The 23650-nt window shown below is 41.1% G+C and overlaps 1 protein-coding gene across 1 annotated transcript in view; it reads left to right on the top strand.

The window, feature by feature from the left end:
• Positions 1 to 23650, top strand: part of ASB3 (ankyrin repeat and SOCS box containing 3) — a 112669-nt gene that overhangs the window by 50683 nt on the left and 38336 nt on the right. Inside the window, exon 4 of the mRNA XM_019549305.1 lies at positions 152 to 310. Coding sequence (XP_019404850.1) covers positions 152 to 310 — 159 coding nt within the window. The remainder of the gene's footprint in view (positions 1 to 151; positions 311 to 23650) is intronic.

Raw genomic sequence — 23650 nt, forward strand, 5'->3', positions numbered from 1 at the left:
AAAAAAAAATCTGATCTCACTTTTATGGGGTACGTGCACACCAAAAATGCAATCTATGCAACATGTCTTAAAGAAGCATGCAATATGGTAAGTTATGGTTCTTTTTAGAAGGGCATATTTAATTATTACTTTTTCGTTTTCTGATCCATAGCTCCATCTGATGACTACGTGAAATCAAAGACATTTGAGGGTACTTGTGCATTACATCTTTCTGCAAATCGTGGGTGTTTGGAAAGCATCAGTATCCTCTTGGAAGCAGGAGCTGATCCTAATGAAGTTACTTACGAAGCAACTACTCCGCTTTTTCTAGGTGAAGTACATTTTTTTTTTTTTTTTTTTTATTCTGATGATGCTTGGTAGGATGTGGCAAGTCACAGCATTACCCACAATTCTGTCACTGTCCAGCATATTTTATGTACTTTTGTAGCTTCTATACAATGATATACATTTGACTCTGGGACAGACACAGTGCTGCAAACTTATTTGATTTTTTTCTTTCTTTTATTGTATGGATGAAGCATTTGAATGGGGACCTGCAAAGCAAAATAGAATTTTTTGGTTCCTTTGGTTTATATAGGAAAAAACAACATAGAAATTTAAGTTTTTTGTTTTATTTTGTTCTTGCTAGTGTTAAAACTTCATGTCTGTCTACTTTCTTATTCCTGGACTCTTTGGCCTTTTGTTGCCTGTCATAGGGATTCTGGACAAAAATGTCCTGCTATTTACATTGCTAGCTTCAGTGCAGCCGTAAGGCAAGCCCCTTGTAGTTGTTAATTTTTTAAACGATCTGTCAATAGATCTTCCACAAGCTGAGTTGGACAGTATGGTGTTGAAGTGTCAGTGGCTGTCAGAATCTAGCCTAACTGTTGATATTAGTGGAGGAGCTCCATTTAGAGTTACTGATAGCAGGACATTCTTTGCACAGGAAAAGAAAAAAGGAACATGGATGTAGCCAAATGGCTGGAGTACTAGTAAGATTACATTACAGGTAAGGAGAGAGTAATCTGAGCCCCTGAAGGAGAATGAATATTTAGTATTTTTAGTTGGACTATTTAAGTGTGTTTGTTTATTAACACCATCTAGCTCAAATACATGATAGTCAGTTGGAAAGTGATATTTGTTTTTGTGAAACATCCTGCACTTCTTCAGTTGAGACTGGTAAAGTTCTTATTGAAATTTGTCAGGGAGCCCTTCACCAAAAAGAGAATGGAAAAAGCTTAATTTGCTTTACTTATAAGACTAGAACAAGGAACATTCCAAGCAGGAACTCCCTGGGCATCCTTTGCGATCTAGAACTCTGACTTGTTTCTGTGGATTACATTTGTGACTTCCCCATCTTCACATGGACTGTACCATCTTGGCTCCAATCAGGGTATTACATGATTTAAAAAATCTATATTGTACTACTTCACTTAATTAGAAATTCTACAGTTACTTTCAGAGAGGATAAACAAAATTTCAGATGGTTTCTACCAAAACTAGACTGTTTCCTCTACTTACAGACCTCTAGCACAATTCAGCATCATTTTTAACTTAAGAAAACATGAAATCCATACTATAACCTGTAACTTTATTTTAATGAGCATCAGCTCTGCATTCTGGCCAGTAATAAAATATCCATTTCAGCCCATTAACTAAAATTGGCATTAAAAGCAGAAATGTCTTGCTAATATAATTTATGCCATGATATTAGCAAGACAATGTAAAGAAAATGAAATCACAGCTAAAGATTACAACAAGTGGTTGTAGTTTAGGATACAGTGCTGCACTACTGAAGGTGCAGAGAGAAGAGCAGCTCATCATTATAACTTACGGTGCTTCATAGGAAGGGTCATGAGTTACAACCATCCCCTGGACCCAGCAGAAGTTAGCTGTTGGGTCTCAGGGTTTGGGGAATCCAGCTATTGTTTATAGCAGCTGCTAGCCTGCAGTTGCTCTCCCCCCTGCCCTGGTACTATTTTCAGATTGGGAGGGGGGAATGCTAGCGGAGAGAGCTTGTTTTAGGGATTCCCCAGCTAAGGGTGGAGGGTGGGGTGGATTGGAGCTCTGTAACCTTGGGGGGTGAGGGAGCTCCAATCCACCTGTCTCACCCTCCAGAACAAGCTGAAAAAACCCAAGACTGAGCTCCTCCCACTCCCTTTCCTGCCTCCCGTTCTGAAGACAGTGCCAGAGCAGGTTTGAGCTTTAGGGAGCCCCACCCTGCACTCAGACAAAAGTTACAGAATACATTCTGTTTTGGAGCATCTCAATTTGAACCTTCAGGCAATGAGGGTTCAGATTTTTGCAGGGTTGGGCCTTTAAAGTGATCTGCAGTCATGCACTTCTGTTTGGTCTCGGCTGTAGAGCACTTACAGAGGCCAAATTGAGCAAAAAATGTCACTTCTGTCTGTACCTTTTGAAATCAGTGGGAGTCTTGCGATTGAGTTGCATGGAATCAGAACCAAACCTTTAACAACAGATTTCCTGGCTTGCTTGTTTGTGTTGGTAGATTGACTTGTGCTATTTCTAATGAAGTTTTTTGAGGAGGAATACAATTCATAATACCCGTGCTTTCTGGTCATCAGCATTAAAAAAAAAAAAAAAGAAAAAAAGAAAAAAAGATGAACTTAAAATAGGAGGAATTCAAAAAATGGTCATCAAGACAGTTAAGGTAATGGAGACCTTTTTTGTGAAAGAAGATAAAACAAGTTTGTTTGGTTTAGAAAGACTGGAGGGGATATGATTACTCTACAAATATGTATATGGGAATAAATATGTATAACAGGGAAGGTAAAGGTATTCTTAGGCTAAAAAAAATGAGTGCTGCATGGTCAAATGGCTACTAAATGGTTGTAGATTAACTTTAAATTGGGAGTTTGAAATTTTGAAGGTGTTTTCTAGCTATCAGATGAGTGAAATTTTGGAACAGTCCTTCTGTGTATTAGGCTCAAGGAATCTGCATCTTTATGATCAAACTGAATAAGTTTACGGAAGGGATAGTGTGATAGGACAAGAGGTTCTGGCTCATCGGCCTGTGTGGGATGTGGAGTTGGCTATTTGCAGTTCCCAGGTTGGAGGTGACTCTTCAGTATGGAAGGAATTTAACAATGCCCCTGGATTTTTGCTAGGCATTAGTTAGAATCAGGAAGGAACTGCCTCCTCTCCTTCCCCCCTCACGGTGAATGCTTATGCCTTTGCAGGTTATTTGCCATCTCCTGGGCATGTGTTTGTTGGCCACAGCTAAGTTTAGTGGGATTTGTGGCGATTGACTGAGGTGTTCTGATGTTCGTGCCAGTATTAGAAATCTAGCAAGATGGTCTACTGCTTAAGGTCGTACCGACTGCCAATTTCAGCATCAGGAAGGAATTTTTCCCTGAGTTCAGATTTGGCATAAACTGTGGATCACATATTAGCAAGTATTAACCAATTACTTCTCTGTGACCTGACACTGGAAGTGGCTTCATCTTCCCTGCTTTTGCCCATCGCATGTAATACAGTGTTCCTGGGGTTTCATTAATTGTTTCATATATTTGTGGGCAAGTGTTTGGAGTGGTGATTTTGGGATTTTCTTGGTTAAGGAGTCCTGGAAGATACAGGTGACTGGATTTGAGGGCTCAGGAGGCCTCTTTCAGTCATTTGTTCCTAAACAGTCATCAGTCTGCAAGAGGTCTTACACTGAAACAACACATTTTTTTTTTTTTGCTTCTTTTTATTGGTATTCAGAATTGTGAAAAACCGTTGCATCTGACATTTAACAAACTATTATTTGGTTTGCATTTGACATTTAGCAGACTTAACTATTTATATTTGTCCTTTAATCTTCTTTTATTTAATTAACTATGTCATTGGTTTCTTTTGCTTGTATAGATTCAGGAGTTCATTTTTCTTCAGTGGCACATTTGTAGAGAAGTCTCATTCTCTCTTGAAAGTAGTCATGTATATAAACTCCCCATTTTTTAAAAAAAAACCATGTCATTGACATGTTGAGGGAAGTAATTCTTATTTTTTTAAATTGGCACTTGATGAAAGGTGAATATTCTAAAGTGGGTTAGGACTTCATAACTAATGATTGTAGCATCATCACTACAGAAAATAAATAAAGATCATTCTTGTTAAATGAGGGGTTAGTTTCCGTGTTCAAAAGTTAAAGATTAGTTTTGAGCTTGTAAACCACTTGGACGTTTTAGTCGCCTTTTATGGCAATCATTACCAGTGTATATAGTAGCAAATTTTCATTTAATTGGGAGGCTGATTATTTTTCATATGACAGAGTACTATTGTGATGTGGGTGGTCAAGACACTTTGGCTAGGGACAGAAATTACACACAAACCAGTATAACAGATTGGAAACTGGTTCAAATCTGTAACACAACAGAATTTCAGTGTTCGTAAATCACTTTCAAAATGGCCAAAGACCATTTAAGTTAAACCTAGATGCATATAGGATCAGACTTAACAGATTTAGGTTAAATTGGTTTACTGAACTTCTGAAAAGATCCCTTCCAGATTCAAGTTAACTCAGTTCCCCCCCCAGTATCCAAGGATGCTTTGCATTTCCTCCTTGCAGGGTAGGCGGGCTAGTTTTGGCCCAAGCTGTCTGCTCCAGCCAAGCAGGGAGGTATGTTCTAGTACTCCCCAGTTTCTAGACTTGGGCCACTGCAGGCATGTGGCTGCGTTTCCAGAATCAAAAGTGAATGCCTATTCACGTGTTTATCAGTTCAATCTGTATAGCTTAGACTAACTTGTGAAGAGTGAATTGATTCAGCCGCAGACTTTTTGACTGTACCTTACCTTTGAAGCCATGAACCAGGGAGTTGGTAACAAAGGTCCAAATTTGAGTCACGAGCCGTGGGGTCAGGAGCAAGAAATGAAGATCTAGCCATAAGCCAAGAACTGGGAGCCAGCAGGTAGGAACCAGGAATTAGGAGATGCTAGGCAAGAAATAGAAATCAGGACTGGAACCAGCAGTCATCCATACTAGAGAATGCTAGGTGCAGAGGAGCTACCTAGAGAAGCATTTTTGCTGAGCATCTGCCTGATAGCTGAAAGGGCTGCCACAGCCATGCAGTCAACCATGCCCATGCAAGTAACTGGGCCAGCTGGAAGGAATTAGGCTGCTGGCAGCCAGGCCCATTCAGATATTCAGGGCCAATTGGAAACTATGCAGCATCCATCTTGCCCTGACCCCCTGACATATTCGTTTTGTCATACATAAATTAATGCATGAAGGGTTTTATTGTTTTTATTTACATTTGTTATATCCATTATAAATTATCATTAATTATTGCTATCCTAAAATAATCTTTTGCTATAAAATGACAGACTAGAGAAGAAGCTACTTCTTAAAAAATTATGTACCTGTAGAGCCTAATTTGTGTTATAGCTAGTGATTAGATTTCAGTAAGTTAAAAGCTTATTGCTGGTTGTTACTTGATTAACAGATTTTTAAAACTATAAGAAGCTAAGGTTTTTTTGTCCCTATTGCAACTTGTGTACATTTGATTAGCATGAAACTTAGAAAGAATAATAGCTCTCTGGCACATTTCTTAGGAAAATGCAAATTCAAAGGTGGTTACGCAACATCATTAGCTTATTACGCGTTATTGCTTAGATAGTATTTGCTTACAGTTAGCTAAGGAAAACATAGTGATAGAAGACGTTGAAATAACTGTAAACTTTGTCTCATGCTGATATGCTTGAAAACAGTATCATTTGCTTTTAAAAATACAAAGGGCAAAGGTCGGCAGTAGTGTGAATGTCTGCCTTAATTTTGCATTGTTCAACACTTATTGGCTGGTTACCAAATTTGTTTTTAAAATTAATTTCATTGTGATTCATCTTTAATGATCTTTAACACCTTTATTGAAATAAAGGTGTTTAAGATTTAGATATGGTGAATCCTCCTAAGGACTGTTACCTACCTGATTTAAATATGTGTATTGTTGTGCATACTCTTTACCCAACCAAGCATAATAGCTGCAAAAGAGCCATTAAGTTCTGGTTGGAAAATGAGCATTTACCCTACAGAGCATGCCATTACATAATTAGTCTGCTTTTGAAGTAGCTATTTTAGCTGGGAGGAGTCATAATGGTTATTTGTGTTAATTTGGCTCCACCTGTGTGTGGAAGATTCCTAATGAAGCAGACTTGAATCAAAGGATTATGGGAACACTGTTTTAAAATTGCCATTAAACTTAATTGATCTTAAAGAAAATGAGGTCTTAAATGGTATGTACCATTAGGGCACATTATGCAAAAGGCCTGTTCTCAGTGCAGACAGGCATCTCAGGATTCTTCCTTTTGAAAATAAGACACAACTCAGTGTATATCAGTAGTTTGTAACTATTTACAAACACACTCTTATTTTTCACAGCTAAATCATTTTTTTTCAATTGAAGTAAATTTGTGGAAGAAATCATTAATGAGGCACTGTGACAACAGTGATGAACACATATATAAATGCCTAGGAGGTCCAAATTGGATCAAGGTGTATAGCTGGGGCTAGAGTTTTACACAGGAGCTAGATTTAAAAAAATGACATTAGAATGTATACGGTTCAAATTGTCCCAAGGTTTATGTGCACAATTACAAAGTGGAACTGTGCAGTGGTCATGTTTTAGAGATGGTCAGGATGCTAGAAACTTCAAGCATTTTATTCTGAGGCTGCCTCAGTGTAGGAAATTAGTGCATTGTCATTCTAAAAAAAGTGGGTCGCAAGTCATTCACTATACCAGGTTTTTTGGTCTAACTGGATAGCGTGTCACAATCCAAAAGTGGGTCACAAGAATATATAAAAGGGTTACAAGCAAACTTTAAAAATGGATCAAAAAACTTTTAAAAATTGATTCTCCTTTAAGAGAGAAAAACTTGGGAAATTGTGGTTTTCCTTTGCAGGCTGGCAGAGTTCCAGCCTGAAAGGGGCTGCTTGGGGCTTCTCCATGCCCCACACACACTCCCTGCCCCACAAACTGGGGAGCTGGGGCCTGGGAGCAGGGTGCTGCAGGTTGGGAATGAGAGGCACTGGATTGGGAGTGGCCATTGATGTTTACAAATGGGTCCTAGTAAAAGAAAAGTTTGAGAACCACTGACTTGAAAGATATATTCTCAAAATACTATAAAGTGCTCAGTGTATTTGAGCAGGGCCATCCAGCTTCAACTTCCCTCCCCTGCATTGAGTACCTGTCTGGCCCCAGGCTTAACTTCCGCTCCTCCAGCCATTCAGCCCTGCCCTGCCCTGCCCTGTCTGTTGGGGTAAGGAACAGGCACCAGAAGCTGGATGAGGGAGGTGGAATCCAGAGCTGGCTGTGCCATCATTCCAAACAAATTTGGTAACTTCTGTCATTAAAAGCTGGATGACAAAGAATTAGGGTAGACACTCTTGTAATGCAAGCTGTTGTCAGCAGCATCTGGGAGCTTTTGAGGGGAGTGGCAGGGAGCAGGAGCCGAGGGGCTGCAATTTAACACCTTGTGGTGGCCATGTTTTGACTGTCTTCTTTTGGACAGCTGTGTATTAGAGCATCAAAGGAGCATGGGTTAATCACCTAATAATGCCACTTGTATGAAAAAAGCCAAATTGTGAATTGGAAATTAGAGCAGATTTTGAGAGAGATACAGGAGTCCTTCCCAAACATTTAGGTTTGCTGAAATCCAGTTATAGTCATTGAGGCTCAACTATTAGTTCATGTGGACCAGATTGATTGCACAGCTGAGGTTCAAACAAAATGTCAAATCAAAATGCCTGTGAACTGTTCTTTGAATTAAATTATTGTGCCTGTTAATTTAAAACCTTTTATACTAAAAATTATCTCCTTTTTTCAAAATATCCAAGTAATATATTACTTCATATGAGAGCAATTACCTTTCAAAGATTATATTTTATTATTATGCTTTAAAGATTTTTAAACAGTTTGGAGGTTTTATTTACTGTTTAACTACGCATGCAATGACCTGCAGAGATGCCATTATCTCTTGCTTTGGACACTAGAGGTTCTGTGTTTCTGTAATGAGTAAGTAAAGCACATGTAGCAGGAATGAGCAATACACAGGGGGACCTATTTTATGGTTGAGAGTCCTTCACTCCATATGAATTGGTGCTCTCCTTTGCTGCTTATGTTACCAGAAGGAAGATAACCAGTGCCCATGTGATGTGATGGCCATGTTTTTTTTTCTGTCAGACTTTTTATTATTTCCACATATTGCCTACAGGCTGTTGAACATCTGGTACAGAGACGCCAATGTCTGTGTTGTGTTACTTTTCCTTAATATGACTATGGCCAAAGATTTGAAAGAAAAATTGTGAACGGAGAGCTATTTCAAAGGCAAGTGTTAAAATTTTATGGTTCAACTAAGAGCAGATTTTCCCAGAAGGTATGGACTTCGAGTAGAAGAGTTTGTGATGCTAGAAATTTTGATTCTTAATAAGACATCTGAAGATAGTCATCTAGTATAAGTTGAACAAAATAGTAAAATGTATAGCAGTCTGTAGTTTTGAGATTTTTTTTTTTCTAATTTGCCACCAGATGTCAGTGTATCCAAAGCAGCAGGAAAATACTGCAATGGATTAAAATAGCTTGTGTTAAGGCATGATCTTGTAAAGAACAAAATAAAGCATCTTAATGATAATGAAGTGTAATGTTTTCTTTAGAAAAGTGATGTATTTGTCAGTGTGTGTGATGTAATGCACTCTGGATATCTTGCTTTATTCAAAGTCTACAGATATATAGACTTCTATGTATTGACATATTTTTGTGTGCGTTACATATATGTATTAAACCTGAGCCTAGTAAATGGTTTGTAGGTGAAATCAGAAGTCGTATATACCTTTCAAGTCATAGATCTGCTATGAATATTATTGTAAAATATTATAGCATTTCATACCATAGCTTTGCTAGCCCTTTATTTTTTCAATGTTTTATCAAAACCCAAAGCTCAGATGAAACAAGGTTTATGATATATTGACTTAAAGCTTTGTTCCCTGTGGTTTAAATGTGGAATATGATGCATCTGATTAACATTTTGTATTCTTTGGAGTTTTCTCACTGAGAATTTTATTTATATATATAAATAAAATATATATGTATAAATAAACAGACACTATAGATGTGTCTGTTTACATGTGACACTTAAGGGAGAGTGCATATCTGAGGCTTAAGAGAGGCTGCAAAGCAAACAAAGCATGTCCTGCAGGAAAAAAAAATTATATAATTTATATATAATTATTTTTTTCCTGCAGGACATGCTTTGTTTGCTTTGTGGCATAGTTTCTTAAGGTTTTTAATTTTTTTTTTTTTTTCATTTGTCATGGAAAAAAATTAGACATGATGACAGACTTGTGTAGGGATAGCATACTATAGATACAGCACAGATATGTATGGTTTAGAAAGGGGAAGCTTTGCAGACATTAATGAGTTATAATATTAAGATAACTGGTGAGATGGAAACTAGAGAGAGCATCTTTCATGTCTGAGGTGATCAAAATCTCTGTAGGTATCATTAGTTAATTTTCTTGTGCTGCATTTGGTATAATGTTTAAGCATATTAAACTACTTGAGCCTGATAAATATCAGTTCTCTAAGAAAGGTGGTTTTCAACTGAAGGAACAAAATTGTATGCGTGTGTGTATAGAGAGAGACGGAGACAGAGATGTATTTAAATATAGATACATGTTTAGTTTGTACCTAGGAAACAGATACCAAAACTACCTTAAAAACTATTTAGCTGTAAATCAACATGTTAATTAGGTGTATTTTCACTGATTGATATAACAATTTTCTTTAAAAAAAACCAACAAAAAATATAGAATGGGAAAGCTGATAAAATTAGTTACTTAAATGAGGCTTTTGGCTTCAGCTTGATTTAAATCAGTCCATCATGAGAATATGTAATTTGGAAATTAATCCTCATAGAGGCTTTTTGCATTGTTACTTTCCTTAATAAAGATGAAATTTTAGTAGCGTTGGGTGGGGAGCTAGCTGCAAAATTTTCATTAACTGTCTATGGGAAATGCATATTGTAGTTGCTTAAGTACTCTTTCAAAATCCCATTGTATGATTTCGCTTGTAAATAAAAGTGTTTCACTAGTATAAGAAGAGCCACAGATGATTTCTGCTTCAAAGAAGGTGTAGACGCCGGGTCTCGACCAGTCGCTCACGTGCAGCTCTCGCTTGGGTAATTGATGTTATATGCCTCGTGGTCTTGCACCTCTGCCCGAGCTGATGTCTTCCACCAAAGTCTTCAACCCCATGCTCACATACCATGACTTGTTGGACCTCAGTGTCCGGGGCTGTTCATCGGGCGTGCTTGTAGACCTGCGGTTCGTCCCGGTCATTACTCACGGGGTTCCGCTACCCCTACACCCTGGCCTCATGCCTCCTGTGGAGTGGTGTCCAAAATGGTTGACGCCTTACTCCTTGGAGCCCTTAAGATGGGGCCACCCCAGAGCTCCAGCACTATTTGCCTCCCTCATGGGCCCACTTCCCTCAGATTCCCCTGGAGCCCGGGAAACAAATCAAAGAAACAAAAGGAAAATGCTCCAACACAACATCTGGGCTCCCTGCCCCCTACCTTCCCTTCTACCCTTCCTAGGTCTCAAAGGGGACACTGCCTGCCTTATCCCTCAGGCAGTCAGGTTCCCTGCCTACTCCAGGGCACCTCCGGGTCCAGCGGCAATATTCGTCCAGATGGCAACCTTTCTGGGGTTTCCCCATGGCCCTCCTCTTCCAGGGCGGACTTCTTCCAGGGTCCTGCTGTCTCTGCACTCCCACCTGCAGTTTTGCTCCATCCTCCCAGGATGTTCCACCGCTGTCTTCAAGAGGTGTTCCTGGCGTCCCTCTGTCGTTCCGTCTGAGACTGTCGAGATGATCCTTGTCTTCCTCCTTGCCTTCATCCCAGCTGCTCCTGGTCCTGTGGGGTTACACGCAGCTCCATCCCCTGACTCCCTGCTGGCTCTGCAGCATGCGCTGCCATTTTTATCTTTGCTAGCCGGTGTTCAGCGCTGATGTCACCGGCTGGCCGCAGCTGGATAAGCAGGTGGCTGATGAGCTGCGTGGGCTCTGCCTTCCGCCGCTTGTGTGCGGCACTCCGAGCTGCTGCTGGGTATTTGTTCTTACAGCACATCCCAGGACAGAAGGTTTCAAACCTTTAGATGATCAAGTGAAGCACTTATTTGCATCTGTTTGCATTATGGAAGAAAGGGTAGATAAAGCTGCATTAAGCTTGGTGTTCTGTCTCTTGTGTATAGTCTTTTTTGTGCTGGTTTACTTAGTTCAGTCTTGAGTTGCGGTCAGGTTTTTCATTTCCATAGCTGAATGCAAGTTTATAGCTTACATCTGAATAAGCTAGAAGTCTGAGTATCACTGGAGGATTTGCCATGTAGCCTTACTAACTTGCTACGCTTTGAGAGCACATGATGATTTGCTCTTTCTCAGTCTTTCCAAAGAGCTAGCGAGTAGGGCCTACCAGAAACAGGGGTATGTACACGAAGACCTGAAGTTTCAGCACATGGAAGTTTCCATCCCTCCAGTGATTTACTTTGAAAGAACTCTTAACCTGACACTTCTCTTGTGGATAGTTTGATATGGATAAAGTTTCAGCCAGTCTGGGCAAATTCTCCAGTGATTTATTTTTCCCAACTCCTATGTCTGTATCAAGATTAGCTAGTTAAGTTACTTAACAATCAGCTTTCAGTGTTCTTTGCATTGTACAGAACTGCAGGGGGTGTGTGTCTGTGCTCTGGCTGACACTAAAACACCTGGAGTTCCTAGTTAATTGGTCTTGCTCAGGGTCAAACTCATTGCCCTATTTGGGATCAGGAAAGAATTTAATCCCATGATCAGATGGGTGTTTTTTGCCTTTCTCTGTAGCAAGGGTGTGGTTGTCTTTCTTGGATTTCTCTACTATATTTTAATAAATTGCTGCTTGTTCCTGTAGCAGCAGGGGTGGGCAATTATTTGGGCTGGAGGGCCACTTCAGGAGTTTTAGTGAGCTGTTGAGAGCCGGGGGGAGGGGGTGGGAGAGCTGCCTATTGATCCTGTTTGGCCTGGCAGCCTGAGGAGAGGGCAGCTCCCCATGCTGCTCCACCCTGCCGGTGGCGCACACAGACTCCTGCACCCTGCTCTCCTGCCGCCCTGTATTCATCCCCTCCTGCTCAGCTTCCTGTTGGAGCTGTGGCTGTGTAGTTCTGGCACAGTGGTCGCTGGCTGCCTGGCTTTTGCAGGACAAGGTATGATAGTGTCCCAGGAGCTGTTGTGCCTGCCTGCCATGATGATCTGCTGCCACACCCTGCAATGCCTGGAAAGTTGGAGGAGGCTGCCTCAGGCCTAGCCCCTCCCTTCCCACAGCTGACACAGATTAGTGCTGGCAGTGGGTTGTCATGGCAGGTGGGCAAGTGGGATGCTGTCTGCATGGCCCAACCCGGTACTAACTGCAGGAGAGTAGAGTGGCTTAGGGCTCAGCCATCCCTCCTCAAGCTCCTGGTGGCAGCGGGCAGGCCAGGTATGGGCCACAGGTTGTATTTTGCCCACTCTTAGGTTAGGTGCAGGGTGTCAAGACATTAAATTTTTTGGTTTGGTTCCAGTTTTGGTTTAGCTGCAACTGAAGTTGTTCCAGTTCTGGCCAGTAAAGGTTCAGTAACCAGTTTGGCACACATAAGCAACCAGTTCAGTTCTGGTTCATAAGAGAAAAATTAAATAGGGCACATTATTTATAATGACGATCATTTGCACAGTGGGGTGGAGCAAGCCAATAGGTCTAAAACTGTTGCAACTAAGTGTCAGCAATAAGTACTATGAAGCATGCATGAAACAAAAAACAAATTATAAGTACTTAAATAGATGGTTATTTTATTTGTACTGTTTAATTTTAATTGTATAATCAGAGACATATAATAGGCGAAGAAGCAACCAAATTAATTTATAGAGGAAGGAAAGGAAAGGACTTAGTAAATAATCACGGAACTGTCACTGTGATTAGTTAATTTCTCAAGATTATGTATTTTTCAACTGATTTAATAAAACTAGGGAAACAAAGAATTGTCAGCCTTAAACAGATGGATCTTAGACCTGTCGTATTTCCAACATGCTTGACTTGCATTGTTTTGTACTCAGTATTACAGCTTTCTGTAATTTCTATTCAGTCTCACTAACAGAACATCCTCCAAGATTGCCGTCTTCATATTGGATCTTTCTGGTGACCATATGAATTTTAAACTCGAAAATGCCCGTTTAGCGCTTACTTGAGTTGATGGCTTTGACAAGGCAACCTGAGCCAATTGGCACAGCTTACATCTAGATATTTTCTGAATCTCCCAGTAATTCAAAATATTTACATCTTTATTCAGTCATGGCTTATGAGTACACAGTTGAGTCCAGTTTGACTGGGTGCCAAAAGACCATGACTCTTGCTGCTTCAAGTTCTGTCTTGACCGAAGGAATGATTCCAAGTCATCATCATCCTTTTCTGTGTGTCTAGTAAGTAGATTAGAGTCAACTGATGATTCTACATTCATGCCATTGCCATAAACGACAGTTGCCATCCTCTGCCATGTTGACATGAGATGAAACTTGGCTTTAGTCCTGTCCATGTCAGACAACAGCAATTGATATCTAGGATCTAGGTATATAGCTGCAAGTACCACTTCATTTTTAAAAAGATTTTTCACATTTTTTCATGCTGCCCACTAACTTGCTAGAAAACTGTGTTGCTACTTTTGAGATTTCCAGCTGACACTTCAGCTGTGTCCCATAGAAATCCCCTGTGGTAAGCTGTTCAGATTGCAGTGTTTTAGTTGCCACTTTGGCAGGTTTCAGAGCAGCTGTCAGTTCCTGAATTTGATATCCAGTCCTTGTCACTGATGTGAAGGTCATGGTTTGATATTGCCATGTCTTGACACAACTCCCGCAGTTCCAACAATTTTTCCAGCATGTCACAGGTTGAGTGCCATTTGCAGGGCAATCCAAGGTGGGTTACTTCAATTTTAACTTTTTTTTAGAACTACCATTATTGTTTGCTTTCTTAGTTTTTTGGTTACATGGAGTGATTTTGCAATAAGTTGAGCTGCTGACTGTTCTTTCAATAGATCAACTGCTAGTTGCAGTGTGTGTGCAGAACAGCAAGCACCTTTAACAATAAGAAGTGGTGACCTTGTTTCAGAAAAAGAATTTCCAGAGTCCTCAAGCTCTTTTATGAGTCTGTCTTCTTCTCCTGTGCATCCATCTTCCTCATCCTTCATTCCATCCTGCTCTTCTTCAGTAGATGAACTGGACTCACTTGAGCAATCTTCTTCCTGATCTTCAATCATAAGCTGCACCATTTTTACCAAATTTGATCCATTATCTGTTGTTACAGAATACAGCTGCATGGACTTAATACCATAACTAGTGATAGTGCCCATGACCAAAGTTTTCAGGTATTCAGAGGTATGCCTCCTTTTAATTTCCCTCATTGCAAGAGTCCTCAGAACAATTTGGCCACCAGCAATGAACTGGATGTTTATTCCAAGTATCGATCTATCAATTCTTGTTGCACAATCCAACTTCAAACAAATGAGCCTATTTTATTTCATCCCTGATTACATCGCACATATTGGCTGCTGCTTCTGCAACTTTGCATCTCAGGTTTTGGGCATTGATTGCTATCTTCCCTCCAAGACCTTCAATTATGGGATCAATTATCTTCCTAAATCCTGAATCTTCCATTAAGGTGAATGGCTTTCCATTGCATGTTACACTTTCCACACAGGCATCTACAAGTTTTGATTCATCAATATTTACTTGAACACTTTTCCTATGAAAAACTGAATATAAAGTACTTTGCAATGAGAGGGTTGGGTTTTTTTTTTTTTGTTTTTTTCTTTTAATTCTGTAATTCTGATTCACTACCAGATTCTTCTTCTCTTCCTTTTTGAAAGCAAAAGTTGAGTGTATTGTTTTGGGTGATGCCTCTGTATGTGCCTTTCCAAGTTGGATGCATGATTGCCTTTCATAACAGCCTTGAATTTCACATATTGATTCATTTTTTGGTGGAATCAAACTTGAAATATCTGCTTACAGGGTTGACTTGTTCCCTGCCCATGTTGAAAATGGAATGTGATGCTGATCTGTAATAAACTACAGGAGGTCTCATGTAACTTCACATCATCATGAGTCCATCCCAGTCCAACATGACCTTGCTCTCTCCTATCACACAAATCACTCCACCACAGTCTCTCTAACATCAGTTACTAGTAACTTCATGGGACCAGGATCTCCCCCACTAATCTCTTGCTCAGTCGCATTCACCACCCATCCCCATGCCTGACATTCATCTCTAGTCTGTGGGAGGCTGCTACCTGTCAGCCTAAGTCCCAGTGACTTAGCAGCACTCACTGGTGGTACTCCCTGCCCATTACCCTAAGTGCTCCCTATTCCATATGGTAATTCTCCTGATTTTATATATATAAAATATATAAAATCAGGAGAATTACCATATGGAATAGGGAGTGCACTTAGAGTAATATATATGATTGTCTACCTGTCATTAACATTAAGGCTGTTCAAACATTTTTAATCCCTTGGGAAGCAGGAACCCCCAGAGCCAGCCCAGAAGTGGAACACCTTCTCCAATGAACCTTCCCCCCCACATACACCATGCTGTCCATTACATGGACTGAGGACTCCTTCCTGGGCTTTGGAGAGCCTGTTCACTCACCTCTCTGATTCTCAGGGCCTGGACTGGGCTAGTAGATTGCTGCACTGTGCACCCTGGTCTGTCTGGGGCCTTGAAGGTGTAGCCACCACAGATGCATTAACACCTACCACCTACAGAAGCTAGCTGAGCACCATAACATGGTTGCAGAAGAGGCTAGATGAGCACTCTGTTTTTCCAATCTTTCTGTAATCTTCTTATTTCCTGTTTTCCTGCCCCAGTTTTGGGTTCACAGATTAATCCCTGTTTTTCTAAACAAATTCCTACTTCATTTTACATTTACACATATGTTCTCATTGTAGTGTACATGTAAAGACCATTTGATAGACAACAAATTTGTCCTATGTCTTCTGTCTTGTATTGTTGCATCACCTCACATACATGTTGTATGTTCATCCCTTCCTTGTTTTAACTCTATTTTGACCCAAATCCCTGTCACAAAGGGAAAGTAGCAAGCAGGCCTCCAGTCCAATCCCTGCCTAATGCTTCCCAGGCCTAGCCCTTGAAGAGGGCAGAGTATAGAAGCCTGTACAAACCCAAAATATATAAATCCTTAACCCTTCCAGATATTGGTTTTATTTATGTGCTCATTCTGATCTGGTGAAGCCAGTGAGTGTACCTCATCAGGTGTGTTTTGTTCGGTTGAACCCTTTTTTCTGAACCGGTAACCTCATTTTTTTGTGGTTCTGTTCTGGTTCAGGCTCAACTGAGACTTTCAGATAATGGTTCAGGTTCTGTTCAAGTTCAGGAAACAAATAAGGTCTGTTCCGGTTTTTGGTTCAGGTTGAGTTTGACTCCCTGGTTAGATAGAGGCTTGCATAGGATATGTTAGATAAGGATGATCCTGTCTTGAGCAGTGAGTTGAACTAGATGACCTCCTGAGGTTCCTTCCAGTCCTCATTTTCTGTGATTCTGTGATCTTTTAAAATTATTTTTGTAAATGATATCTTCTCTTAATGACCACTCAATACCTATTCCAAAAAACTGATGATGGACTAGCTATAATAATTTGTATTTCTGTACTGGAGCAGGATCTTGAGCATGGAGCAAGTTGTGAAGGAATCCATTTCTAAACACTTGGAGAAGGAGGAACAGTCAGTATGGATTCACCAAGGGGAAGTGATGCCTGAGCAACCTGATTGCCTTCTCTGACGAGATGACTGACTGTGCATGTGGGGAGAGCAGTGAACATGATATATCTTGACTTAGCAATGCTTTTGATATGGTCTCCCATTCTAACAACCAAACTAAGGAAGTATGTGTCACATGAATGGACAGTAAGATGGATAGAAAACTGGGTGGATCATCAAAATTAGAGAAGAGTAATCAATGGCTCAATGTTTAGTTGGCAGCAGCTGTCAAGTGGAGTGCCCCAGGGGTTGGTTTTGTTCAATATCTTCATCAAAGACTGAGAATATGGGATGGAGTGCACACTCAGCAAGTTTGCAAATGATACCAAGTTGTAGATAAGCTGGTGCATATGACTAGGATTCAGAGAGACCTAGAGAAATTGGAGGATTGTACCAAAAGAAATCCCATGAAGTTCTATAAGAAGTGAAAAATCCTGCACTTAAGATGGAACAATTGTGAATGAACAGGGGCAGCAAACAGGGGAAGCAATTTGCAAGCAGTTCACTGAGAGCAAGAGGAGGAAGGGCGAGAGGAGCCTGGTACTAGACACCAGTTGATTTCAGTCTGGGATCTCAGTCCTGTGCTTCAGGAAGTCTGAGCCAAGACTGAGATACAGAGCTGCAGCTGCTCCCAGGGCAGCTGCAGCAGGGCTTGGGGTGCAGAGCCCAGTCTGCAGTGGCAGCTGCCTCTGTCCTGCACGCAGATGGGGGGGCACATGCCCCCTGGGCCTCCACTGGGGTGCATGCAGCAGCGGGAGCACCCCTGCATTCCTGGACGAGCCACCGGGGCCCCACTTGCCTCTGCACCACTTCCAATCTCACTGCAGGGGCCTTGATCTGTCCTCCTTCCCCACCTCTTCCCTCCCCCACAGACTGACCTGGGCGGCAGGGTGTGTGGGGTGGCATGTGGGAGATCCTGAATTGCACTTAAATTCAAAAAGTGATCTGGTGCTTACTTGTAGAGCAGTAGTCTCCAACCTTATGTTATAAATAAGAATATCAGGTAAAGCATGGGTCCCTTACTAAATAGGGGAGGCAACCTAATGACAGATGATGAGGAAAAGGATGAAGTATTCAATGTCTTTTTCACCTTAGTCTTCATAGGCAAGGTCAGTTCCCAGACTACTGCACCTGGCAGCACAATTTGGGGAGGAGGTAAGCAGCCAACAGTGGCAAAAGAACAGGTTAGGGACTGTTTAGAAAATCTGGATGTGTACAAGCCCATGGAACTGGATGGGATGCACCCAAAGGTGCTGAGGGAGTTGGCTGATATCATTGCAGGCCACTGAACATTATCTTTTGAAAATTAGTGGCAATCGGGAGAGGTCCCAGACAATTGGAAAACGGCAAATATAGTGCCCATCTTTAAGAAAAGGAAGAAGGAGGATCTAGGGAACTACAGACCAGTCAGCTTCACTTTAGTCCCTGGAAAAATCATGGAGCAGGTCCTCAAGGAACCGTTGTTAAGCACTTGGGGAAGGTTATTCGGAACGGTTAACATGGATTCATCAAAGCAAGTCATGCCTGACCAACCTGATTTGCCTTCTGTGATTAGATAACTGGCTCTTTGGATGTGGGGAGAGCAGTGGGCATGATATATCTTGACTTTAGCAAGGCTTTTGATATGGTATCCCACAACATTCTCACAAGCAAACTAAGGAAGTATGGGGTGGATAAAGGGATTGTAAGATGAATGGAAAACTGGGTGGATCATCAGGCTCAGAGGGTAGAATCAATGGCTGGAGTACTGCGTCCAGTTTTGGGCTCCACAATTCAAAAAGTGGAGAAATGTGAGAGTCCAGAGAAGAGCCATGCTCATGATCAGAGGTCAGGAAAACAGACCTTATGGTGACAGGCTGAGAGCCAGGGGACTCTTTAGCCTGGAAAAGTGCAGGCTCAGGGGTGATCTGATGGCCACCTGTAAGTTTATCAGGGGTGACCACCAGGATCTGGGGGAATGCTTGTTCACCAGAGCGCCCCAAGAGATGACGAGGTCCAATGGTCATAAATTACTGCAAGACCATCTTCAGGCTGGACATAAGGAAGAATTTCTTTACTGTCCAAGCCCCCAAGGTCTGGAACAGCCTACCATGGAGGTGGTTCAAGCACCTACGTTGAACACCTTCAAGACTAAATTGGATGCTTATCTTGCTGGGATCCTATGACTGCAGCTGACTTCCTGCCCTTTGGGCGTGGGCCTGGACTCGATCTTCCGAGGTCCGTTCCAGCCCTAATATCTATAAAATCTATGTCTAGCTGGCAGCCGGTATCAAGGGGAGTGCCCCAGGGGTCAGTCTGGGGACCAGTTTTTTTAATACCTTCATCAGTGATCTGGAAGATGGGATGGAGTGCACCCTTACTAAGTTTGTGGATGACACCAACCTGCGGGGAGTAGTAGATACACTGGAGGCTTGGGCTAGGATTTAGAAAGACCTAGAGAAATTGTAGGATTAGCCCAAAAGAAATATCATGAGGTTCTATAAGAAGAAATAAAAAGTCCTGTACTTAAGAGGGAACAATCACATGCACCAGTACAGGCTGTGGATTGACTAGTTAAGCAGCAGCTCTCCAGAAAAGGACTTGGGGTTTATGGTGGATATTATGAGCCAACAGTGTGACCTTGTGAAGAAGGTTAACAGGATACTGGGTTGCATTAGGAGTGTTGCCAGCATATCGAGGGAAATGATCATTCTCCTGTATTTGGAACTGTTGAGGTCACACCTGGAATACTGGCCCTACTATAGAAAGAGTGTGGACAAATTGGAGAGAGGCCAGTGGAGGCAATGTAGATGGCTGGGGGCTAGAGCACATGACTTCTGAGGAGAGGCTGAGGGAACTAGGTTTATTTAGTCTAAAGAAGAGAAGACTGAGGGGGATTTAGTAGCAGCCTCAATTACTTGAAGGGGAGGTTCAAAAGAGGATGGAGCTAGACTGTGCTCAGTGGTGGCAAATGACAGAACAAGGAGCGATGGTCTCAAGTTACAGCAAGGAAAATTTAGGTTAGATATAAGGAAAACCTTTCTCACTAATTTACTAAAGCACTGGAACATGTTACTCAGAGAGGGGTTGGACTAGATGACCCAAGGTCCTTTCCAGTCCTAATTTTCTATGATTCCAGGACTGGTTTTACCTGATGGTGCCTATGTATTTTATAGGCTTTCTAAAATATAGAACAAAAAACAACAGGTCAATATTACACTGTTTAATAAGTAAGCAAACTGGGTCACAGGTACTCTAGCAGTGATGGCCTTTAGCATTCCTTTGTTCAATGGCTTAATAGGGGTCATCTTTTATACATATGCCCTATTTGCAAAAAGAATACACAAAATAGCCGAAAATAGCTGTCAGTGGTGGTGAAAACCATTCTTACAGCATATAATTATTGCATTTTTCTCCCCTTGCTAAATGTAGGAAAACATACTACATTCAGTAATGTTTTCATCTTGTGCAAAGACTTCCTCACGTTTGTGATGCTATAGAATTCAAAACTTATTTTTGTGTATGAATTGTCTATGTATTTCTCCAAATGTTTGCATATCAAATCTCTAATTTAGCTATGATTTACTCAGGAGATTTTTATTAATCCAGGTAATAATTAGCTAAAGGAGCTAAAGAATAGAGACAAAATCCAAAATCAGATATGCTCAACCTGAAGACAAAACAAGCATAGTTAAATCAACATTTTATCTTTGACTGATATCTCAAAAAGTAGAAAAGCCTTTGGTGACTTTTATTAGTCTGCGTATTGTAGATTGGGGTGTTCATAGCTTAGAATAGGATGACAGAATAGTTTGTTTTATCCAGTAGTGAAAGCTACAGAAAAAATCATATTCCCATAATTTACTATCTTCATTACATGGCTCATTTGTTTTGATTTCTACTTTCACTTCCCCATGCTTGCAGACAGCTAGTCTTACATTTGGTGAATTAATTGATTTAGAACCATCTGCCAGAGGATTTTTGAACCTGTCATCTTGAAGGAGGATTTTTCCCAAAATCATTGCTGCATTCTTTTATAGTTAAGAACATCACCTTGATTTGATGTACAGAGAGTAATAGTTCAGATATGAACTTATCTCCATGTAACAGAATGGGCTCAGACATTCCCAGTAAGAACTTACTTTTGTCCTTGGAGTTAGAAAATGCTGTAACATATTATTTTAAAAGGACTTGGTCATGAAGAATTACCGTGGAATAGGATTTCCTTCTGATAGGGATCTTTTTCTTCTTCTTTTTGTTGTTGTTGCTTTCTTTGCAAGAAGTTGTTAGGTTCTATACATACACTTATTTTTCTTTTTAATACATTGCCTATCGGTTCGTCTGGACAGTCACAAAGCCTATCAGTAGAGGAGGAGATCATTGGTGTAGTTGACTCATATTTGAGGGAAGAACTAGGCTCTCTGTGGTTCTCTGAGATATGAAGATGCTGGCATTGACACAGTGTGTGTGTCCAGTTGAGCATGGTTGTGCAGTATGTGGCACAACATACCGCACAGTCTGGAGTTCTCTACACTGCAAGGGCATGGTGCTGCTCTGGGTTTTTTTCTGTGTTGTTGTTTTTTAATTATTTTATATATTTTTTTTATGTTTATTTTTTACCCCTGCATATCTGCCCGGTAGGATTGCCATTGCTGCAGCTCCAGGAGACCCCCAGGACCCCAGGTACAGCTGCTGGGGCTAGCACAGTGCTGGCCCCAGACTCCCCTACACCACTCGGGTACTTGCTGCGTGCCAAAGTGCATGTGGCATGGGCATTCCCTGGGGACAAGAAGCGCATGGTAGTTTCAATTTCAGCTAACTTACAGAAGATCAGTGTGAATCTGTGAGTAGCACCCCCATGAGACTAGTTAGGGCAGATGTGAATGAAAGGGGAGGAAGTAAAAATGGAGAGGAGGCATATAAGCTGGTACTCAAAAACAGGAGAAAGAGAATGGGACTATGGGAGGTAAGAAGATAGAGGCAGATAACTGGGACAAAACAGTGGGAGTGGGAAGCAGAAAAAAGGTCAGTAAGAGGATCAGAAGGTAGAAATGCCAAAAACTAACATGGAGGAAATGTAAGAAGCATGGAGGAGAAAGGAAGGGAAAGAAAGGGTAAAGGAGATTCACAGAAGGACAAAAACAGGCAGTGAGGGGCAGGCCAAGGAGCTGGAGGATGTGCACAGGGATAAGAACCAAATGAGGGGAGAAGGAACAAGAATAGAAAACAAGACAGAGATATCAAGGAGAAGAGGTTTCCTATGAAGGAAAAAAGGAACAGAGCTTATGTGGGGAGATGGGGAGGGGGAATTAAGTGGTAAGAAAATAAGTGGTGGAGGTGAAGAAGAAGAATGAGATCCTGGTGCCATGATTGATAACAATGGCAAAACTCCCAGTGAATGGAATAGGGCCAGGATTTTGCCCTATGCGCAAGCAGAAGGGACATGCAGAAAGGGATCCATGAGATCAGTATAGTTCAGTGGCTTTGTTCTCCTTCGTTACATGAAGCTCAAGTTTTTCCCCTTTGAGCGGGACAATAGATAGGAAACAAGTTTTTGCGTGGTTTTCCTTCCTTTTCCCCCAGAAAAGCATTGCAGCTTTTGGAGTACAAGCTGGAACAGAGGGCACATGCTTCTTATGTTCAGGAAACCATTACAGTTCCACAAGGCAGAAAAAAGTTTACTTGTAAAGAGGTGGCCTGCAGCCCATCCTCCTCTTACTACAGGAATTCCTATACATTATTACTAAAAGTTTGCTTAAAGCGTTTTTACCCTGTTTTAGCCTAGAGTAAGATCAAGTTTTAGAAAGGTTAAAAATGGTGAGCAATTTTAAAAAAAAAGTTTGGCTCCGTGTCCAGTTACTTTAGTACAAGCATTGGTTAGAAATTATATCAATACTGTAGAGAAATGAAATATTTTTGATTTATAATTACTTTTGCCAAAAGTATTTAATGTAGTCAAAGATGTAGTAATTGGGATATGCAATATGTTTATAAAGATCCATAAGTAGTCAGGGTACTTCACTTCCAAATGAGCATGATTCTAAAATGAATTGTTGCTTGGAGGCTTTGTATGAAACCATGCACCACTAATTCCACTGCTTTTGATAATGTTGTGGTATATGGGTAAGCAAATGTATTTCTGGAACAGGAGCCCAGTAGAAGGTCAAAAGCAAGTTTTTATGAGTGTAAAACCCATGACAATCAGATTTGGGTGAGAGAGCTTGTTATTGTGCTGAACATGATCTAGTTGTGATTGGAGCCAATGAGAGAGTTTAGAGGCAGCTCAGAATTATGGCTAAAATCTCCTTAGCTTAACTTTCTGACATTAGTATTAAATATGGATTGTACTTGTCTGTATTTGGGTTTAAAATATGATCAGCACCAGTTTCATTTGTGGATAGCAACTGTCAGCAAGCATGGATTGGATCTCAGGCTAAAAGCAATGCTACTGTTATGATGCAACAGTCAGTGATAAATACCCTATGGACCTCTGGTCAAGAAGATAGGAAGATGTTTTATATATATGTTTTATGTGTCTTTATGCTGGTGGGCAGAAAATAAACTTATTCTTCACTATAGTCTATTTTTAAAATGCCTACCTTCACAAGCGCATAATGAAAAAGAGCTAAATAAAATTATAGGTGCTGATTGCCTCCTGGGGTAGGGCATGTGGCGGGCCCGTAGGTGGCGCTCCTGCGTTGAGCCGCCCACCTCCCTGCGCCCGACCACCTTTCAGACTCTGAATGCCTCCCTAGGGGCGCCTTATGCTTGGCCGACCCCTCTCCTGGAGCACACTCGCTAGTCTGGGGGTAACGTGCCGCCACCACCCCGAGAAGGGACTGCCTCGGCCCTGTGTCCTCGGGAAAGCACAGGCCTAATAG

Source organism: Crocodylus porosus, unplaced genomic scaffold, assembly GCF_001723895.1.
Source record: "Crocodylus porosus isolate Cpor-Errol unplaced genomic scaffold, CroPor_comp1, whole genome shotgun sequence".
NCBI lineage: Eukaryota > Metazoa > Chordata > Crocodylia > Crocodylidae > Crocodylus > Crocodylus porosus.